The sequence below is a fragment of the Pyrgilauda ruficollis genome, unplaced genomic scaffold, assembly GCF_017590135.1.
Source record: "Pyrgilauda ruficollis isolate IOZ18807 unplaced genomic scaffold, ASM1759013v1 scaffold2, whole genome shotgun sequence".
Taxonomy (NCBI): Eukaryota; Metazoa; Chordata; class Aves; order Passeriformes; family Passeridae; genus Pyrgilauda; species Pyrgilauda ruficollis.
In genome coordinates, this window is record NW_024519206.1 from 5,653,509 (window position 1) to 5,673,220 (window position 19,712).

Here is a 19,712-nt window from a genome sequence, read left to right on the forward strand (position 1 = left end):
AAGAAAAATGAATTCAGGTCTTTGATCAGTAAATTGAATTTTGGCAAAGACCTCCCTTCTTTCCCAAGGACAGAGGAGAAATTTATTAATGTCAGTTTGATGAAATCTGAGAAAAGGGAAGCTTTGAAGGATGTAGTGAGAGAAATAGTTTCCTCATAACTATCAGAGTCGTGGTATGGCAGGTTTTAGATCATTGGTCGTTGTGCTTAGAGTGTGCTGTGGGCTGTTTGGGTGTACTTATCCCTACGTTTGGAGTTGCTACAAGACTTGCAGGGAACAGAAATGTGGATTGAGAAGAAAGATGTTTAGGACAGTATCAATGACTAGTAATGCTGCACTACATGAGAAGAGTAAAATGGGGCAGTGAGTGTGGAGAGGTGACTCCCCTTCTTTTGGGTCATCTTTTGTCATTGATAGAGAGATTGAGCAGGATGTGCAGAACTCAAGAATCCATAGCAGGCATTTGTGGTGAGGAGCATTTTGCAAAGCTAAGCTTCAGTATGAGTATCTCACCCAGAGCTGATGTCTGATTTATCTTTGCTGGTGAGGCAGTCTTTGGTAAAGTAAAGATGTTTCAGCCTTTGCTGCTCCTTGGACCAGGCTGGTCCTTGTCTAGCTGAATTGCCATCCTCAGATTTTCCACTGTATTCTCAGAGGGTTTAATGTTCATGGAGTTTTCTTGTTTTGTTTTGTTTTTTTCTTGAGTCCCTACTCTGTTCCATTTCATATCAACAGACATAGTGAAATTTTTTACTCATCTACCAGAGTTTAGCAATTGCATTATACACTTGTTTCTTCAGTAAAGCTAAGCCAAAATCTTGCAGAAGTGCTGTATGAAACAGGACCTTGGGTTACAGACAGACAAACCTTAGAGCTGTGGCTGTCTGGTACGGCCCAGTACAGAGATCATGGTGGGACTAGGACTGGAGAAGGACCTGAATTTGGATGGTAAATGTAAAAAAAATAGAATTGAAATAGTGTGCAGAGGCAGCAAAATCCAGACTTTTCCAGCATCACAACTTGAGCAAAGTTGGACTGATTAGAGAAATACAATGAAACAAGAAAACCATGTGGATAATAGTCAGAGGAGGAAGGATACTGAAACTGTTTAAAGAACCAGGGAGGGGTAGTTGTGGATAGGAGTCCTGTGTGAAAATGAGAAGTTTGCTATGGTCAAGGCAAGTCAGTGGCACTGAAATGGGGAATGGGGACCTGGAAAATGACATCTTAGAAAATTTTCACTTCTTCATTGTTAAAGGTAGAAGAAGATATTTATTATGATTGCAAAATTATAATCAAAACATTTACAAAAGTAGCATAGAGGTATTTATTAAAAAAGAAAAAAGTATGAATGGTGAGCATTGATGAAAAAACAATGCTAAAGCATAGCATTACTTAGATAGTTACAGTTCCAATGTATTTATTTTGTGTACTTTAAAACTCTTTATTCTAAATGCAGAAAAATGTTGTATACAACTTAATTAACTAATCTGCAACCCTTCATTAAGAAGGGGTTTTTTTCTGAAGTTCCAAGTTTTATTAGATATTTTCCTTGATGTTACATGCTGTTGTTCATCTATCTTGATCTATGAATTAAAAATAAAGTGTCTGAGTAGTTTGGAATATTTTCATTTTTTCTGTTTTCCTCTGTTCTCCAAAAGTGAGTAGGAAAGGAGAGATTTCAGAAGTTAGTAAATTATAGTCACACATTCAAGTACTTCGTAGTATTCTGAAATCAAGTTCTTCAACTTCTTTTTTTCCGTAATTTTTGCCTTTTGTCTGCCTGTCATTCTCATGGTGGGTTAATAGAGTCACATCCTGTGTTATTTTCTTCTAGAGAGGAAAAAATAGTGAAAAGGAATATGGGGAAACAAGGGCCTTTCAGAATGACTGTGACCACTAATAAGATAAAAGGCTAAATCTACTCTGTAGTTCCAAAGTCATGCAGAATGATAAATAATATTCTTTTATTTCATATTTTTCTCCCAAAGTTTTGAAGATAGAAATTGATATAGATGCATTGTTTGAAATGCATTTAAGCCTGGTTTTAATTGCCTTTAAAAGTTGTTTCATTTCTGCCTGGACTAAAGATCTGACATTTTTTAGAGCAAACCGGTGTTACTGATCTGACTGAAAGTGCCCAACAGCAGCAGTAACAAAAGTTTAGGAAAATGGTAAAATTAAATATCATGTGGAATAATTTGATTCACCTTACGCTCAGCATGGTACAGGGTGAGACATTTCTTCTTCCTACTGATTTCATTTGGTTTAGGTTTGTTTCATATAGATTTTACTGCTAAGACATATTATAATAAGAATATGTATGTCCAAACAAATTATTATTTTCCTATCTACAAAGGTAGTTTTATCTCTTGATTCAGTTGAAACAAACTTCATGCTTTATGTAGATTAGGTTATTGGTGGACCTGCTGAAAGTAATATTCAAGAATACAGTTGTGTATGTGGTGATGGCATTGCAAAAAATCTGCATAATCTTTTACCTGACTTTCATTTTTTATCATGATGAAATAATTGTCATAAGGGTCCTTTTTTATATTATTTGAAGTAAGCATGCTACAAAGGACATCATGTTATTTGATTTCACTGAACTTTTTTAGTTCCTTTGCAAGTGATTTATTTAATACTTAGCACTGAGTTTCACAAACAGAAGATCTTAGTGGTACACCGTTTCCAAACTCTGGCATGGCGTTAAAAGCTATTAATTAATAGATTTTTATATGTAATGCAATTTATCCTTGTTGTTGATTTTAATATATATGTATTATGTCTGAATTTTATTTGCATGCATTCAGCCACGGGATAGACAAACTGTGTTATAACAAATGTTGTTCTAAGTATATTGTTGAAATAGTCCTTTTCAGGAGTGCTGTAGAGTGCTTTTAGTATATAGCTTGATTATGATATAATACAAATGCATCCATTGTTTATGCCTATTGGTTAACTTCCAGCTTCTTTAAAAAAAAAACAAAACTAATACTAAATTTTGCATGCTTAAGGACTAGTTTGAAAGAAAATTATAATTCCTTTTTTTGTGCATTTCAGAAATAGTCCATTTCCACTTAGAGACCTGTTATCTTTATAGGAAGTTTTAATATTGAAGACTGAAAATTAACTATGAAATTATAATGGAATATATTAAATGTTTGCTTTGTAAGTTAAGCTTTTCTACATCTGTCAATCAACTTGAGAAAGTTTATGGCCATTAAAAAAAAGTCCAGTGTTAAGGTGCTTATTTTAAAATACAGGCATTTGTATGAACTTTTCAAGTGGATACATTGCATTTTCCCTGCTTTTGTTTTCTTACTCTTTGTTTGTAAACACATCTGTGGAATTTACATTTAGGCCACTTTATGTATAAAGCTTTTATTGTGGAGCTGTAAATATAAATGAATAATACGAGTTTTCTGTGGGGTTTTTGGCTTTTTGTTTGGTTGGTTTTTTTGCTTTGTTTTTGTTTTGGTTGGTTGTTTGGGTTTTTTGGATGGCTATCAAAATGCTTTAGATATGCTTCCACGTAAAAAAACGTTATATATATATGTGTATAACCTCTTCTGGCTTTCATTTGGTGAAATGTTTATAGTGTCTAGGTTTCAGTAGAATATGAAATCACTTGTCAGTCTTAAGAAAAAGGCCTTTAGTATGACTAATACCATTGAATTCTAAGATGGCATCAAGGACACAATATTTTACTATTTGTGCGCAAGACTGATTATAAATCAGTTTCTGACGCCTCCTATAGTGCACTATTGTCTTACATACAGTCAGATACTGCCTGTAAGAGGGCTGGGAAGGACATTTCTTATCCCTTATAGCTGACAGAAATCCGCTACATGTCCACCCACTGGGCGTCACAGGATCTTATTCAACATCATGGCTTCCTGACCACAGGAACTGGAAATGCTTTCTACTACTGGAAATGAAAGCTTTTAGAATATCAAGAGCAAGCTATCATAGCTTCTTATTTGTTTGTTCCCACAGAGCTGAGGCAGTGAGCTCAGGTACCCCTGAGCGCACTGCAGAATTCCTGTACTGCAAAGGCATCTGCTGATGTCCCCTTTGAACTTCCTAAGCTGCAGGTTGTGGCTGTGAGCCCTAGTGGTGAGAGCCCTCCCTCTCTCAACTAAGGAGAGTTCAGTAGCACTGTGCACCCCAAAATCAAAGAATCACAGAATATGCTTAGATGGAAGGATCATCAATCTCTCAAGGGTCATCAATGTAATGATCTAATCCCAGCCCTTCACAGGACCATCCCCAAGAATCACACCAGGGGCCTGAGAGCATTCTCTACACTTTTTGAACTCTGCCAGGTTTGGTGCTGTGACCACTTCCCTGGGGAGCTGTGCCAGTGCCCAACCAGCCTCTGGGTGAAGAATGTTGTTATAATATGTAACTTAAACCTCCCCTGACACAACTCCAGGCCATTCCCTTGGGTCCTGTCACTGGTCACCAGGGAGAAGAGATCAGTGCCTTCCTTCCCCTCCTCTTCCCTCACAGGAAGTTGTAACTGCAATGAAGTCTCCCCTGAGTCTCCTCTTCTCCAGACTGAAGTGACCAAGTCACTTCAGCCCCTCCTCATGCTGCTTCCCCTTAAGGCCCTTCACCATCTTTATTGACTTCCTTTGGACACTCTGTAGTAGCTTAATGTCTTACAAATTGTGGCACCCAAAACTGCCCCCAGCGCTGAAGGTGAACGCAGAGCAGATCAGGACAATTCCGTCCTTGCCTGGCTGGCAGTGCTGTGCCTGATGCACCAGTTCTCTCCTCTCTGGTTCCCTGGGGTGCTTTCTTACTGGACAGCATCTAGAGCTCAAGCTATTGCTTTCTGTGATTTGACTCCAGCTGGCTTTCAACTTATTCAGCCTGCATTGTTTTAAACTTGATAAGGAAGATGCTGTACCAGACTGATAGAAAAACCTTATACTGGACATCTTTTGGTGTGTTGCAACCATTGCTCTTCCCTCTTTCACAAAGCATGTAATTCATAATTTCAAATATGAGCAACCCATCTCCCCTTATTAAACTGAGTGCTCTCAGTTACTTTCATGTATTTGACAATGGTCAATCTTTCGCAGTACAGGACAAGGCTGACCAACCCATGATTTCCTAGGTACTGCTTACTATCTTTTTTTATTGTGCATGTCTCACCTCTTTAAGATGGGTTTGTCTTTGCATTTTTCATTTTTCGGAGTTCTGCCTTGGCTGTAATGGTGTTTCTTAGATCTTACACTGGAGTCTGACAGAGATAACAAACATCAATTTCAGAAACAGAGAATAATTCCTGTGGACTGGAATGGATCCAAATGGACTAGACCCTAACTTGCTGCTTTCCTGCTGTTGGCTGTCCTTCTCTATCCTATGTCACACTAGTAGGCATGGAGATCTGAGGCCAAGTTTTCGCCGTGCTTGCTGATGCATTGAGCTCAAAGGCATCACGTACATAGCCCCTTCTGCTTTATTTCTCTGAGCTCTGAGTAAATTTTCTTTTAAAAATGCCCTTTCACTGGGCAGCCTTCCCTTTTATGACAGCTTCCTGCAAGAGTCACCCTAGCAGTGCCCTTGACAAGCCAACACTTCCTCTTCCAAAACCATGATACAGCTTTTTGTGGTTCCTTATAGAGAAGTGGTAAATTCTTCTGTAATTTTAATCCATAGCAGTGGTAAGAGATTGTAGTTTGTTGAGAGTACACCTCATTTTTTTTTCTAGTCTCAATGACTAGAGATTGTACACCTCCCTTTGTTTTCTAGTCTCAGTGTTCCAATAAGCCATAAAGTATCACTAGTGCCATTAATATTTTTTAAGCGTAATTTATAAATAAAACTGGATTGTAATTGATTTCTTAAGCATAACAGCAAGTGCATCACAGGTTTTGACCTAGGCTGTGATATACAGCAGCTTGATGAAGAGGTTCCCTGTGATGCTGTAGAGACTCTTGAATGTCTCACAGTAGAACTGTTACAGTTTTAACGGAGTGGGAGTTTTGAGAAGAAAAAAGTCCTTATAAATATCTTGAAGAATAATTTGCTTTGAAAGGAGGAAAAAAATGCCCATCTGCTAGCTCTGAATCTCTGTTTTATATTTGTGCTTGGTAGAGCAGCAGAGCAAGAAACCAGAATTCCTACTTTGGCTTGTTTTGTAGCATTCGTAATAGTTCATAATCTAAGCATTCTAAATGCTTAGATTTTAACATATTGAAGTCACACAGAAGGTTCTTAATGCTTCACAGATATCAATAAATTATTGATAACTGATGGCTAACTTAAAGGCATAGGCCTGTATTTTCACTGAAAACAGTATGAAAACTGTGCAGTCCAGTGACTTTGGTGTTTACTGTCCAGTCAACTGTGAAACAGTGAAGTGAAATTTAGATTTTTCTGACAGAATTCATCCATACCCACCAATAAATTACTTAATCTACTTTTCTGTAAAAATAAACAAAAGAATTATAATAGTATTATATAATAATAACAATGAAGACTTTAATTTATATACTGAAATGGGAAAAAATATTCTTTACACCATTTCTTTTATTTTAAAGGACTGTATTCAGATTTTTTATTTCAAATGAATATTGTAATCTAATTTATTTATAAGGCTCTGCTAGTTAAAATGTTTCTCAAAGTACTTTATATTATTTTTATAAATAATAAAGTTCTGCATTTGAAGGAAGTTTAGATTTTTATTTCCAATAAAATATTTGATCTGTATGATTAATGGTATGCTGGTATATTTATGCAGTACTTACGAAAGGGAACACGCTTCTCACATTAACAGAAACAGTTACAGTGAGTGACAGTACTCATAATACAAAGCTGTGTAACATATAAAATCTACATACCTTTATTGACTTTATGCTTTTGAGTGTACTGATAGATGAAGTCATAATTACTTACCGTTTTTGGAATACATAATTTTACAGAGAAGATACTCTGTATCAATTATTGTCAACAGAACTGAAGCCCTGGGATCAGGCAAGCAGAGTGACTGGTACTGAGGGTCAGTCGTGTTTTCTCTGAAAGTGTTTCTGCAGGCATGTCTGGTGTGCATTCAGAATGGCCTGAATGTTGCTGCTGCTGTAGACACCTGAAAGCTCTTAAACTCTGGAGGTACATAGATTAGGCATAAAAAGTGAAACTGAGCAGAACTGTCATCTCCTGTGGCACAAGAAGTTGGGAAGGCAGTGAAGGACTGAAGGTAGCTGATCTTTAACTCCGTTTTCATTGCTCATTAAATTATCAGAGGAAAGCTCACATTTATGTCTAATCTAGCAAGTCATATGTTTTGTTAGTCAAGCATGTTTTGTGTGCACAGACAGCATAAGACTAAAGCTGGGTGAATAAAGGGCAACTTAGCAACTATATGGATTTTCCCCCCCTAGGTTTTATGTAGTTTAAAATTAACTTAAATTGTGAGGTTCCTAATGGTACACTTACTTTCTGTTAAAACTGTGGAAAACTGTACTTGATTTCCTATATAACGTAGCCACTTATTAATTATTATGCTTATTGCGTACCAAGCAGGTTTTTTTTCCTTTGAATGTAAGTACTTGACTGAAAATAAGTACAGTCTAATACAGTGTAGATTACATGGTATTGTGCATTTGGGATTGAGAATTAGTTTGTACTGCTATATGCTCTTGTGTTATAAAAAACCTAACTCAATTTTCAGTTCATAATAATAATGATGATAAACATAGTGCCCTATGATCTGTTTTCCTACTTATATAATACATATGCTGGCAGTCACATGACTCAGTTGAATTCATGGGTTGGCATTCAGTTGAATGTATTTTTTTTTTTGCAATGAGTACAGAGATTAAACTCAAAAATGGGCTCCTCATGCTCATTCAAAATAATAGCAGGAGGAAGGAAGAGTTTTGCTTTAAGTGGAAAGAGATAGTCACTCCTTGCAGTTTAAGCACTGAATCAGATAGAGACAGCTGCAGAGGCAAGATATGCATTGCAAAAACAGATCAATTGGAATCAGTCCCATCCAAACGAAATTACATCACTCAATAACCTTCCTTTCAAGCCATTGAAGTCCTCTGGCCCAAATTTCTCTTGTCAAGTCACTGAGTTTTGCCAATGATTAAAGTATCTTGAAATTGCTTTGATAACATCAGGGACCTTGTTGTGACAAGGTCTGTAAATGCAGTCATTTGAAAGAGAAAGCTGGGTTTCATGTAGGGTATTGAGCGTATTGACTGTGTATTTTTCATGGGTTCTCAGAAGCTTGTATTCACAAAGACAGTACGGAATGAAGGAAAATGACATATCCTATACAAAAGATTAAATAAAATATTGGTATCATATATGTGAAATGGTTTCAGTTTTCCTCTGAAGTAGTTTGAAAATGTGTCCTTGCAAGTGGGCATAGAAGGAAGTACTTGGAGAACAGAATTCTGTCAATTAAGACAGTCAACATGCATATGCAGTGACCAGTGCTAAATGTTGTTATTTATGTTACCATGTGACTAAGTTACTAAGACAAAGTGGGACTCTTCTGTTCCATTGGTATCTCAGATGCTGTGGTCTTTTGTCCTGCAGATAACTTTTTTACAGGCTAATCAGTGTGTATATTAGCAGATATAAATCTGTAACTGTTCAGGAAACATCTATTAATATTTATAACTTGATCAATACTGAGAAAATTGAAATAATTAGCAATGTCTAGAATCATTGCTCTTCATTGTTTTCAGGGTCTGATTTGGGGTTTTTTCCCCTTGGAAGAGCTCAGTCATCCACTTAATAGAGTTGCTGGGTGGAGATTAATTTCTGAGATGAGGTAGCCTGAATTTTAAAAATGCATATTACTTACCTTCATCTCATGAAAGTTATTTGCAAATACTCCACATTCCTCTTTAGTCTTAGTAGACTTAACCTGGTGGGAGAGTCCTAATTCTTCAGAGTTGCTAAGGTACACTGAAGCAGCTTCTTGCTTTCAGACCCTTGAATATCAACTAATTTTACACTGTGGTTGAAAATGTATTTTTACTTGTGCCCAGTTAGCCACCAGAAACATTGCCCTTACAACAGCTGTTGAACCTGATGAAGGCAAGTATTAAAATGACTAAAAAAGAACCAGGATTAAAACTGCTGACATAAACATTATGTTTGTCTGTGATTTGCAATTTTCTGTGTCTGTTGCACAAATGAAGAGTAAAAAGTATTGAAATAACTTGTGGGGTTTTTTGTCCTGTAGTCTTTTGAAAAGGAAATCTACACGTGGATCTTAAACACCTGCCCTTCACATAATATTTACTTTAGTGAGGAAACAGATGAACAGATGACAGCCATGTGGTTAGGGAGGAGAGAGGTTGGTGTGTTTCTTCCTCTTCATACCAAAATTTGAAGGAAAGTGCTTTGATAATTATTTTTTGTCCTGGATTGAAGGAAAGCTGGGAGAGAACAACTCTTCTAAACGACCAAATATGCAATTGAGAACCTTCCTGTTCAAAGCATCTATTGTGGCATTATCTGTGATGCTTTTTTCTTTCTTAATATTTGTTGCATCTACTGGTAAGAGAGGAAAGCTGTTCAGTTTTGCTCGCCATCCTTATTTCAGATTTTTGTGCTTACTAAATCCTTTTCTTAAGTGAGGCTTAGTAGTAGTAAATACAAGTTCAAGTAGTAAATACAAGTTCAGCTATTGCAGACAACTCTGGGTACTTCAGTCAGTAGAAATTTGAATGGATGTACAGGAATGGGAGCAGTTCTTCTGTTGAGGAGGGGCTGGCACATGGTGTGTAGGGATGGAAGGAGCGCAGAAGGAGAGACTAGAGCAGGAGCAATGTCATCAGTGTGAGTGGTCTCAGGGCAGTAGTCAGCTATCAGATGAGTTTGCTGTCATATTACAATAATACAATTAACTATGATAATTACAAGCTATTGTATTTATATATGAATATTCCTTTGTCTTTTACTAATATTTCACTTGCTAGAACAAAAAAAAAAAATCTTTCACTTGTTTAAACAAAGCCAGTAGTGATTCCTTAATTAATAATACTTCAAACATGAGAGGGGTGAAGATAACCCTAGAACATGTACAATAAATTATGTCAAGTTAAATTTTTAATAGAGTAGAAATGGAAAAATTGTCCAACTATTTAAAAAATAATTTCCCTCTAATATCCTTCTAAATTTCTTGATATGTTGTTACCAATAAAAATGCAATACAAAGAAATATTACTGGAATAACTAGTGCAGGTGTAGGTTACTTACACTTCCTACTTGATGTCTGTGTTCTTACAGCCTTACCTGAAGTGCTACAAAATATGAGGATCTTTTCTCAGTAGTTGCAAGTTTCCTCTGAGAACCTTGTTTGTACTTCATTACTTTGATTTGTGAGCTTATTCAAATATAACTGATTATTTCATTGGTTCAGCTGTGAAGCTGGTTTTGTATATAAAAACATGTTTACGTGGATACGATTTTTATATAAAAATAATTTATAAATAGAAACTTATATGTAAGTACAGTTATGTGTAGACATCCATACATGTATATGTGTTTGTATACACATATTCACATACTCGTTTACTCATTTTGAGAAACCAAAACAAAACCCTTAGTATTTGAAGTATGGATTGCTGTATTCCTGCCCAGACCTTGCTAGCCCAGATGGAACAGCCTGTCACATTCTGATGACCTGACTGAAATGGTGCAGTTGCAGCTACTGACACTGCTGTGAGAGGGTAGAGGTGGCACAGAGACCTTCAGTTTATCTTGATTTTTTTTTGATGGTACTCTTTAAGTTTCTGTATTTCAGTGTGCACCCATGTCAACCTCACCCACTGGTGCTGTCAGAACAAAAGTAGTTGCACTCAGTAAGGGAAGGGGGTTGTAATGAGATGACTGTGAAGAGTATTTCTATCTTACAGCTAAGCTTTTCTTCAGTTTTCTTAAAAAGTTCAAAATTGCACTGAAGAATTGCAGTTCAGGGAATCCAATTTAAAATTTTAATCATGCCTCAAGTAAGAGATGAAGTGAGAATTGGGAGTGGATTTGCATATGGTGCTTCTTGCTGTCCCTCTGATACTTAGACTCAAAATCCTTATACTCAAAACTAAAATTTGGTTGCAAGGAATTTTTGTTTGAACATGTGGCAACATGATGGCTCCTGTTCATCAGACTATTATATTTTATCAAAGTATGACAGCAGTTTCTTTTTTATTTAAATTCTACTTAAATACATTTCAAAATAAAAAAAAATGAGCCAACAAACCACCAAATGTGGTGATAGAGACTTTTTATCAGTCTTTTGTTCAAAATGTATCTGCTCAGCTTAAAGACAACATAGATGTTTTGTAACTAAAATCTCACAGTGCTCTAAGACACAGTAATTTGCTGTATGGCAAGTACTTTAAAGAGTCTAAATTTGTAGAATTAGCACTTTAAAATTGTGTTGAATTTTCAAAAAGTGTTCTTGAAAAGTATGTGTGTCATGTGTGTCAAAAGACAGGAAGTACAAGTAGAAAAAGTTGTGAAGGCTTTGGAATTATTGGCTCAAAGACATTTTTTCAGAACTGACTAAAGCCTTTTATGTACTGAATTATTGCAATGCATTTTGAAAGAAACCCTCCCTTACTTAGTCCTTCCTAAATCCTAAGACTTGTTTTCTTTCAAATGCTATTCTATAAAACAAGCATTTTTTAAGATTGTAACATAGTACCCATGTTTGTGCTTATAGTCAGTCTCATAGCTGCATTTCTGTGGGTTGCAAATCTGAGTAAAATGCTAGCTTCACAATCAAGCCTACTTGTATTAAATTGTTGCTTTCATGATTTAAAAAAAAAAGAGAATTATCTTCTCTTTCTTGTGGTGGACTGCCTTTGTTCTTTGAGCTGTATTGGGAAAAAGTTATAAGAGTTACAAGGATGCTATACTAAACTCAGTTTAATGTTTTGACACTTAGAGACTCTTGAAAATTTGATGTGGGTGTCTTAAGTATTTGGATCGGAGCATACACATTGCTTAAATTTAGTGTGATGTTAAAATGTTTCATAAGACAGAGGAGAGCTGCTATGATCTTTCAATGTTAATATTTTTTTCTTATCACTTTACTGTGTAGATACCCTTCATGAGACACAACTCTGCCACAACTCATCCTCGGAGGCAATCGTGGAAACCTTTTATAATAGGATTTTTAAATGTGGATAAAGCTCTCAATAGAATACCTAAAGTAAAGGAGAACAGCTACCTTGTCTCAACTATAAGCTTATTATGACAAAACATTGAGTTTGCTTGTCAGGCCTGGATAGAATGTAATTGATTGGTTTGTTATTTGGACTGACAAGGTAGTTAATTTGCCTGCATTTTTTTGCACTATTCAGGAACATTTTGTATGTGCATCGTTGAAAAATCCCGGATAAATGTCTTGTCAGGATTGTCCTATTAAGTAATGTCTCTTTCCCCTGTGCTTCGTTGGCAAATGATGTTATACAATGCTTGGATTCATTGAAGAGTGACAGAAGCCTGTGGGACTTAAATATTGTGTGTTCCTCTATGGTGATACTGAAAGAAATAAGCAACGGTTTGCCATCTGCCTGCCACTCTACTTATATACAGTTTAATAAGAACATTTCTATATAGAACACTGTGTTGTACATAGACCTTACTGTAAAAAGGATTGTTTCCTAAAAAAAAATAAATGTTCAGTGATAATGAGACCTGTAAAACACTTGAGACTTACTATTCTGAAGGAATAGTTTTGCCATGGAAAATTTGATTTTATGCTTATTAGTATGAACTAATTGTTTCTGACTCCAGACACTCGAGTGAACAGAACTATGCCTATACTTCTTTCTGAAAAAATTTTTAAAAATAAGAAAAAATTGAGTATGTGCAGGCACTTGTTTCATTTGGCTTACTTCTCTGGCAGTGTTCAGGACAAGCTTATCTCCTCCCAATGCAAACATGAAATTGTTTTGTAAGTTGGGGAAGGAATGAAGAATTGATCACACAGCGTGACTGCTGGGATCTTCGTCTCCGTCCATATATATCCTGGTAGATGCACACATAGTATTTTGATCTTCAAATGGTACAGATCCAGTTCTTAAATCTACAGTATCAGAGTGTTGACATCTTCATCGTTTTCATCTTGAACTTGCTCGGAAAAATTCTGCTCAAATGCAATCTCACTTGTAACTTTATGACCTATAATCTTTGAATTTCTTGAGATATGGTGGGTTTTGTCATCTATCAAGGCACGTTTCCATTTGAAAGTATTTTTTAAACTTAAAAAAGAAATTAAATGCTGTAATAAGTAACAGGAGAATATCCAAATTTATGTGTACTTATCTACGAGTCATATCTTACCAGGGCATTTCATGTTTGAATATTATATTAAATAAAAGTACCCTGATGTCTAACACGTCGTTTCGTTTTAAAAAGGGGGTGGGAGAATCTCAGAGTTAAGATTTTTGTTGGAACTATCATTCTGTTTTGGCAAATACACACAGACACCTTAAAAATAAAGAGATTTGCAGTAGGAAGTAGATGTTAATGCAGGAATCTGATCTTTAAGGATCCATTAATCCTTTCTAGGAAGAAAAGACCCAAATTTACTGACCACTTTTGTAGTATTCTGAAGGTAAAAGGTTGTGTCCAAGTGCTGTGTAAGCAAGGGGGGAAAAAAAATGTTTGCCCATACATCACGCTGAGTTTATTAAAAAAAAAAAAAAAAAAAAAAAAAGAAAAAGTAATATTTACTGTGATTTATGATCATATATTAAACAAAAACAGTCTAGGTATTGTGGATAGGAGAGAATGATAAATGTGGCTTATCTTGGCTTTAGTAAGACTTTCAAAATACTTCTGTGTATGACATTCCTTTAAATAAGTTAGAGATTCTGTTAATTAAGCTTCAATAAAATATGTAGCTGATTAGGAAAGTAAACCAGCTACCATGGACTCACTGTCAGATGATACTCAGCTCACTGGGTTCCAGTCAAGCTCTCCTGGATTCAATATTACAATATTTTTGTTAATTTTTGCTTTAGCTTATTAGGTAGTGAAATAAAGTGTTTGATTACATTTGCAGGTGATGAACGAAAGATGTGAGGAAGTACAGTGTTAGAATTTAAAAGAATACTTTAAGAAAGTATTCAGAAAAGCATGCAGTGCAGAAAGGAAAAGGCAAATCACTGATTGGGTGATTATGATATCAGGAGTGACTTGAGAAAAAAAAAACGTGGGGGATTCTGGATACAGATCGCAGAACGTTGATCAAACTGATCAAACCTGATACATACAGAGAGGGGTGTTGCATTTAACACATTGAGGTACTCCTGAATATTCAGAAGACCAGTATCTCACCCTTTGAAAAGTCTCAGCTAGCATATCCTGTCCTGTCCACTTCAGTAAAAAACAGAGAAGGTCCAAAGCAAACTGAACTGGATGATAAGAAGACCACAGGAGACATGAATAAAAATAGCTTAAAATAGTAAAATTTCTTTGATTCAGTGAAGGTGGAAAATCTTTTTAAAAAGCCTAAATTCATGTGAAAATTACAAGGAAGGAAGTCGCTACAAAGAAGGAAAAAAATGTTCTTCAGAAGTTGATCAGACTAAAAATAAGCTCCATTGTATCAAGATGATTTAGCCAACAGAAAGGTTTTTTCTAATAATAAGAATCCTTGTACTAGAGATGCTTATTAAGGAACTTCTGTAATCTGCTATTGGAGGATTTTAAGGACAGACTAATGCATGTTAAATACCGTTTCAAGTATTTTTGGTATTTTCCTGGGCATGCTTGAAAACCTAAGTTGAATTCCTGCTGTATTTTTTGTTTTTCCCCAGTACAGCTTCCTTGTACAATTTTGTTCTGTCTCTGTCTCTCTCCTCCATATCATTAAGTTGAAAGCCTGATGCTAACACTTGATGTTTCACCTTTTGAAAGATATTTGATGGCAATATTCAAAACTATAATGGACTTTTCTAGTAGTTCATAAACAGTACACCATTCAGTAGAGTTTAATAGTCTGAACACCTGAGAGTGGCACTGTAGATGCAATCATGTACTACGAGAATGTACTTCAGAAAAAAAATGCAGCATTTAGTAATAGCTTCTTAAATTTTACACTTTTCAGTTTATCAAAGGATTTTTTTAGTTTCTGTAATTGGTGTAGCATTAATTTAATGCATGTCTTTGAGTCATTGTCTTCACAGAAATTCTTAGTTTAGACATTAAAATGCTGTAAATAGAAGTTCTATACAGTAACAAACAGAAACAAACACATCTGAATTAGTGTTCATATCATTATCACTTGTCTGTGTGGGCCATTAATGAATTTTGCAAACTCATTTCACAAAGCCATGTGTTGTGTAAAGGTTTTGCAGTACTGAGAGAGAGAGAAAAGTTAATTTCTTGCTGAAAGAAAGCTGTTCACTTACAGGTATAGTAAATAAAGTTTCATTTCAGCATTCTTAGAATTCATTTTGTCCATGGAAACTTGTTTCATAAACCAAATGATTTGTAGACTGTTCAGAAAAATATCGTGATTACATAAGAATGACATACAATGACACCCCCTTTCAGATTCTTCCTTACCCATGAATAATCAGTGTTAAGTTTTTGGATATAAAGGGGTGTTTGATTTAATGTTGAAATAATAATTTTAATCAGTTAAATCAATTAGGTGGCAGTTTTGGGTTTAGCATAATAAATGTAGCTACACGGATGTCTGCCAGATTAATGCTTGCTTTCTTTTGCTGTTTTGTGGTATAATTGATAGATTTTATTTGTTTTTATTAATGCCCTTGAGATTGGACAGAAATTTAAGCAGGAGATCAGACCATTTCCCATATCCAAAAGCACTTAGATACATTATCATGAAACTACTCCTAGCTGAAGATCAGTAAGCTCATCATGCTCTGTCAAGCTGTGTGTCCATCTTGCCATACATGGTCTTCATCAGCAGTAGGTAGATATAAAAAACAAAATGCAATAAAATCCCTCATCTGGTATAATCTCTCACCTTTCAGCAATAGCCATGGCCTCTCTTCCAGGCATAACAGAAGATAGTGGTAGTCTACTCTGTCATCTCCCATTATAAACTGTGTAAATAAGAGATGTGCTTTTGTGTACTTGCATTGTATCTGGCGTAAAAGAAATTAGAAAGTGACTTTATTACTGAGTGTAATACCATAGCATTATCCTTCCCAGAAAGAGAATTTCATTTACCTAAATCAAAATTATGAAAATATTAGAATCTAGAGAGATGTAGGTTGCAGAAGTTGCTGAAGGACCGCTGTTACAGCCACCCTGTGCAGGACTAACTGCAGAGTTAGATCTAACTTTGAAACTGGGTGAAGTTCTTTACAGTTTAATGTGGGTGAACTTTTAGCATCTGTGAATATAGAGAGCCTTTCAGGATAACAAGTACCTGTGTACCTGTATGAAGAGGTCATATAGTTGGGCTATTGTCCTGGTTTTCTAATCAACAATTTATGCATATGCAGTCACATAAGAATTTTAGTGCAGAAATGTGTCACACTCCTGATGGTAAAATCACCTAAAATTTGACTGGCCTGTGTGAGAAGACTTCTTAAAACTGTTCTGTAGAGGAGAAACTGCAAGATTACCACCAATTTTTAGTTGTTAGGCTATTTATCAGCAAGGGAAAAAGTGCAATCAGGAAGAGGAGAACCAACTTCTTCCGTTTTATACCTAATAGGGTTTTATTATTTTTTCAATTTTTTTCTAAAAACAAAGGAGTTGATAAGAATGTACATTGTATATTTCAGAGTCTAAATACAGTACTGCATCACTCTGGTTTGTGTTTGTGACGTATCACAGCAAAATGAAAGTAATTTGTTTCGGAATTAATTGGGCTGAATTGAAGAGTTTTGGTGTAGAATGGTTGGGTAAGATACAATGTCATACCTTTGCTTATTTTCACTTTGTTTCAAGAAATGTCAGAAGTAAAAGATGAGTGTTATTCACATACTCTATAACAAAAACATGCTACAGTTTTGGGCTCCTCCCTCAGTAACTAGAATAAATGTACTTTTTGGACAGCATTAATAACAGTGCACTAAATAGAGGACTATACATTTATTTCACCATTAGATCTTGAATTTTACTGTTTAAATAAGGGCACAGGAAAGTGCTTTCTTTGATGTGACATGTAAGAGTTGCTGCTGCAACCCAGCACAGTGTTCATTCCTGTCATCCAGAATTTATCACTCCTGTGGTCCGGTTGCAGTAAGGTGTCACAGGAGCACTCCTCAGCTGCTCTAGGCTGAAGTAATTCGTTTTGTTTCTAGAGTTTGAATTTACTTGAGCTACATTTTTTACTCTGGGTTTTTGGGAATGCCTATGTGCTCCTTTCTATTGTATATCATACAGCTGCTAATAAGAAACCAAGTATTGACAGTGACTTACATGGTCATGGCTGGTTTTAAGTTGCTCATCTGAAATCAAGAATGTGCTGCAATTTAAAATGAACCCCAAATCTTGTTTCCATCTGTTTGCAGTTCTGGAGTGACTCAGCACTTGGATATTGAGGGATTAAAGGGGAGAGAGATCAGTGTCTGAGAAGAAACCTCTGTTCCTCAGATGTCTCTTCCTTAGGCATCTGAACCTTAAGAACCTTTAGTCAGAAATGGGGTCCAAAACAAGCCAGTAAAGGATGATGCTTATCAGTAGTTAAATCTATGCAGGTGCTGGAGTAGCCATTATGTTTTATGCCTTCAGCAAGTGGGTGCCTGTACACACACACATCCCACTGCAGTTGCCTTTGAGTTTAAAATTCTGCATTAGCTTCCTTCTAATTTTTTTTCTGACTAATTCTGAGTTTGTCAGAGTAGGGCTTATATGACAAATTCTCTACTTTAATGGTGAGATGTGTATCAATGTTTTATATCTTTTTTTTCCATTAAAGTAAATCTTTCCAAGCTGTTGTGACAAATCAGGAGCAGTATATATATCTTGCAATTTTGTATTTTGATCGCCATGGTACCTCTTGGCACGACACTGCAGGCGGTGTGCAATGATGCGTACATAAGTGAGATTTTTCTGTAGTCTCTGAAGCATATTTGGAAAGTCGTATTTAAAGATTAGCTTATTAATGTTGTGTTTCAGGGACATGTAGGTAATTACTTTTACAGCTATAGATGGGTGATGCTGTCTCATGAATGCAAAATAGGTTTCTTCGCTCTGGCTGAATCAGCTCTTTGTGGTTTTCGATGATATTAACCAGTGACTTACAAATGTGCCAGTGACGGGCGGGTTTTGCATTCTCTACTTCTCTGTAAAAGCACAGGTCTTTTTCCCCAGTGCTTGCAGGAAGACTTCTGCAGGCCAACTGATAAGACTCTCTCCTGTGCAGGTAGATGCAATGTAATGAAATTGGATGTGTGTGCTGAGCTTTGTAAATAAAATGAGATTGACCCCAGCCATTATCTCATTTATCTCATTTACAATGTAAAATCAGTATCTGCACTATTGATTAGAGCATAATTAGTTAATTATGAACACGATAGGGCTAGAGCACAGCCAGCTGTACTGCTAAAAAAAACTAATAAAAACAATCCAAGGGCAAGAGCAGATGGAGATCACTCTATTAAAAAACAAAGCAAAAGTATTTCAGGTATGGAAATGCCTAATCAAGCTTTCTTGCTGTGAAGATGCAGCTGACCATTCTATACTTCTAAATGTTTGTAAAAATGTTCGTTTGGAGTTTTTTTTAACATTTTTTTCATCATTTTTTTAATCATTTTTTCATAACTACTTCAGAATTCACCTTTCTTCTTCACACTCCATTTTCTCTGTATTTAGTGGGCATATATCTATCCTCATTAATTGCTGGAATGAGGAACACAGTGAGTTTTAATTTTGATGCATAAAGTAATTTCAGGCTTGTTATAACAGTGATAGTAAGCAATTACCTGTCAGCTAGAGGTAATTTAGGAGGTTAGGTTAGCTTGTCTTTGTGTGGAGCTCTGCTTTCATTTCCACAAAGTTTTCAGTGCAGCAGCTAACCAGGCCACTGAAGATGGCCCACCACTTAGTGGCTTTTATAAATCATGTGCTTCACCACAAAAATAGTTATCCACAAATAGCAGCAAGAGAAAATATTTGCTAGTTTAAGTTTGAACGTGTGACCTTGAATGCACAAGGGTAAAAATTTCAACAGCCTGTAATATGGAGGATGTGGCTTCTTTCCCTTTCCCTCCCTTTGTTTGTCCTATTAAGCCATCTTCAGGGTGGGAGAATGATACTTGTAAAAGATGGTGGGACATGACTCCTTTGCTCTGTAAGTGCCCTGAATGTGATGGGTCTGAGTGCATTTACTGACAGGCTGCGAGACTGGCAGCATGACATCTTTTGTGACCCAACAATTTCATTCTCTATAACTTAAGTCAAAAATACACTGTATTTTGTGTTGCTTTCTCATTTTCTGAATGTGACAGTAGGATTTCTATCATTTTTATGTTCCTAGACAAAAGAACACAGCTAATAGTGTACACTTGAGGGATTAATCTTGTTTTATTAGTGCCATTTTAACTTAGGTGCAACGTTTGCTTTTGGAATTAGGAATTAAGAATGCCAATTTTTTTTTTTTCACTGTGGTGTATGTAAGCTTCACATTTCGTCCCCAGTCAGTCTCAGCAGATGATGATTGCCAGACAGCTAGAGCATCATCTTTAACCAAGGTACTGTGGTATTCATCCATTTTCCCAGCATCATGC

At 36.0% G+C, this 19,712-nt stretch overlaps 1 protein-coding gene across 4 annotated transcripts in view; it reads left to right on the forward strand.

Moving 5' to 3' along the window:
* PHF14 (PHD finger protein 14) overlaps nucleotides 1–19,712 on the forward strand; it is a 161,631-nt gene that overhangs the window by 84,128 nt on the left and 57,791 nt on the right. Inside the window, exon 17 of one of the 4 annotated variants that reach the window (XM_041466583.1) lies at nucleotides 12,089–13,388. The exons of the other annotated variants lie outside the window; for them this stretch is intronic. Within the exon in view, the coding sequence (XP_041322517.1) occupies nucleotides 12,089–12,101 (13 nt within the window). The 3' untranslated portion in view covers nucleotides 12,102–13,388. Of the gene's footprint in view, nucleotides 1–12,088; nucleotides 13,389–19,712 lie in introns of those variants that run through there. 4 annotated transcript variants of the gene reach the window in all.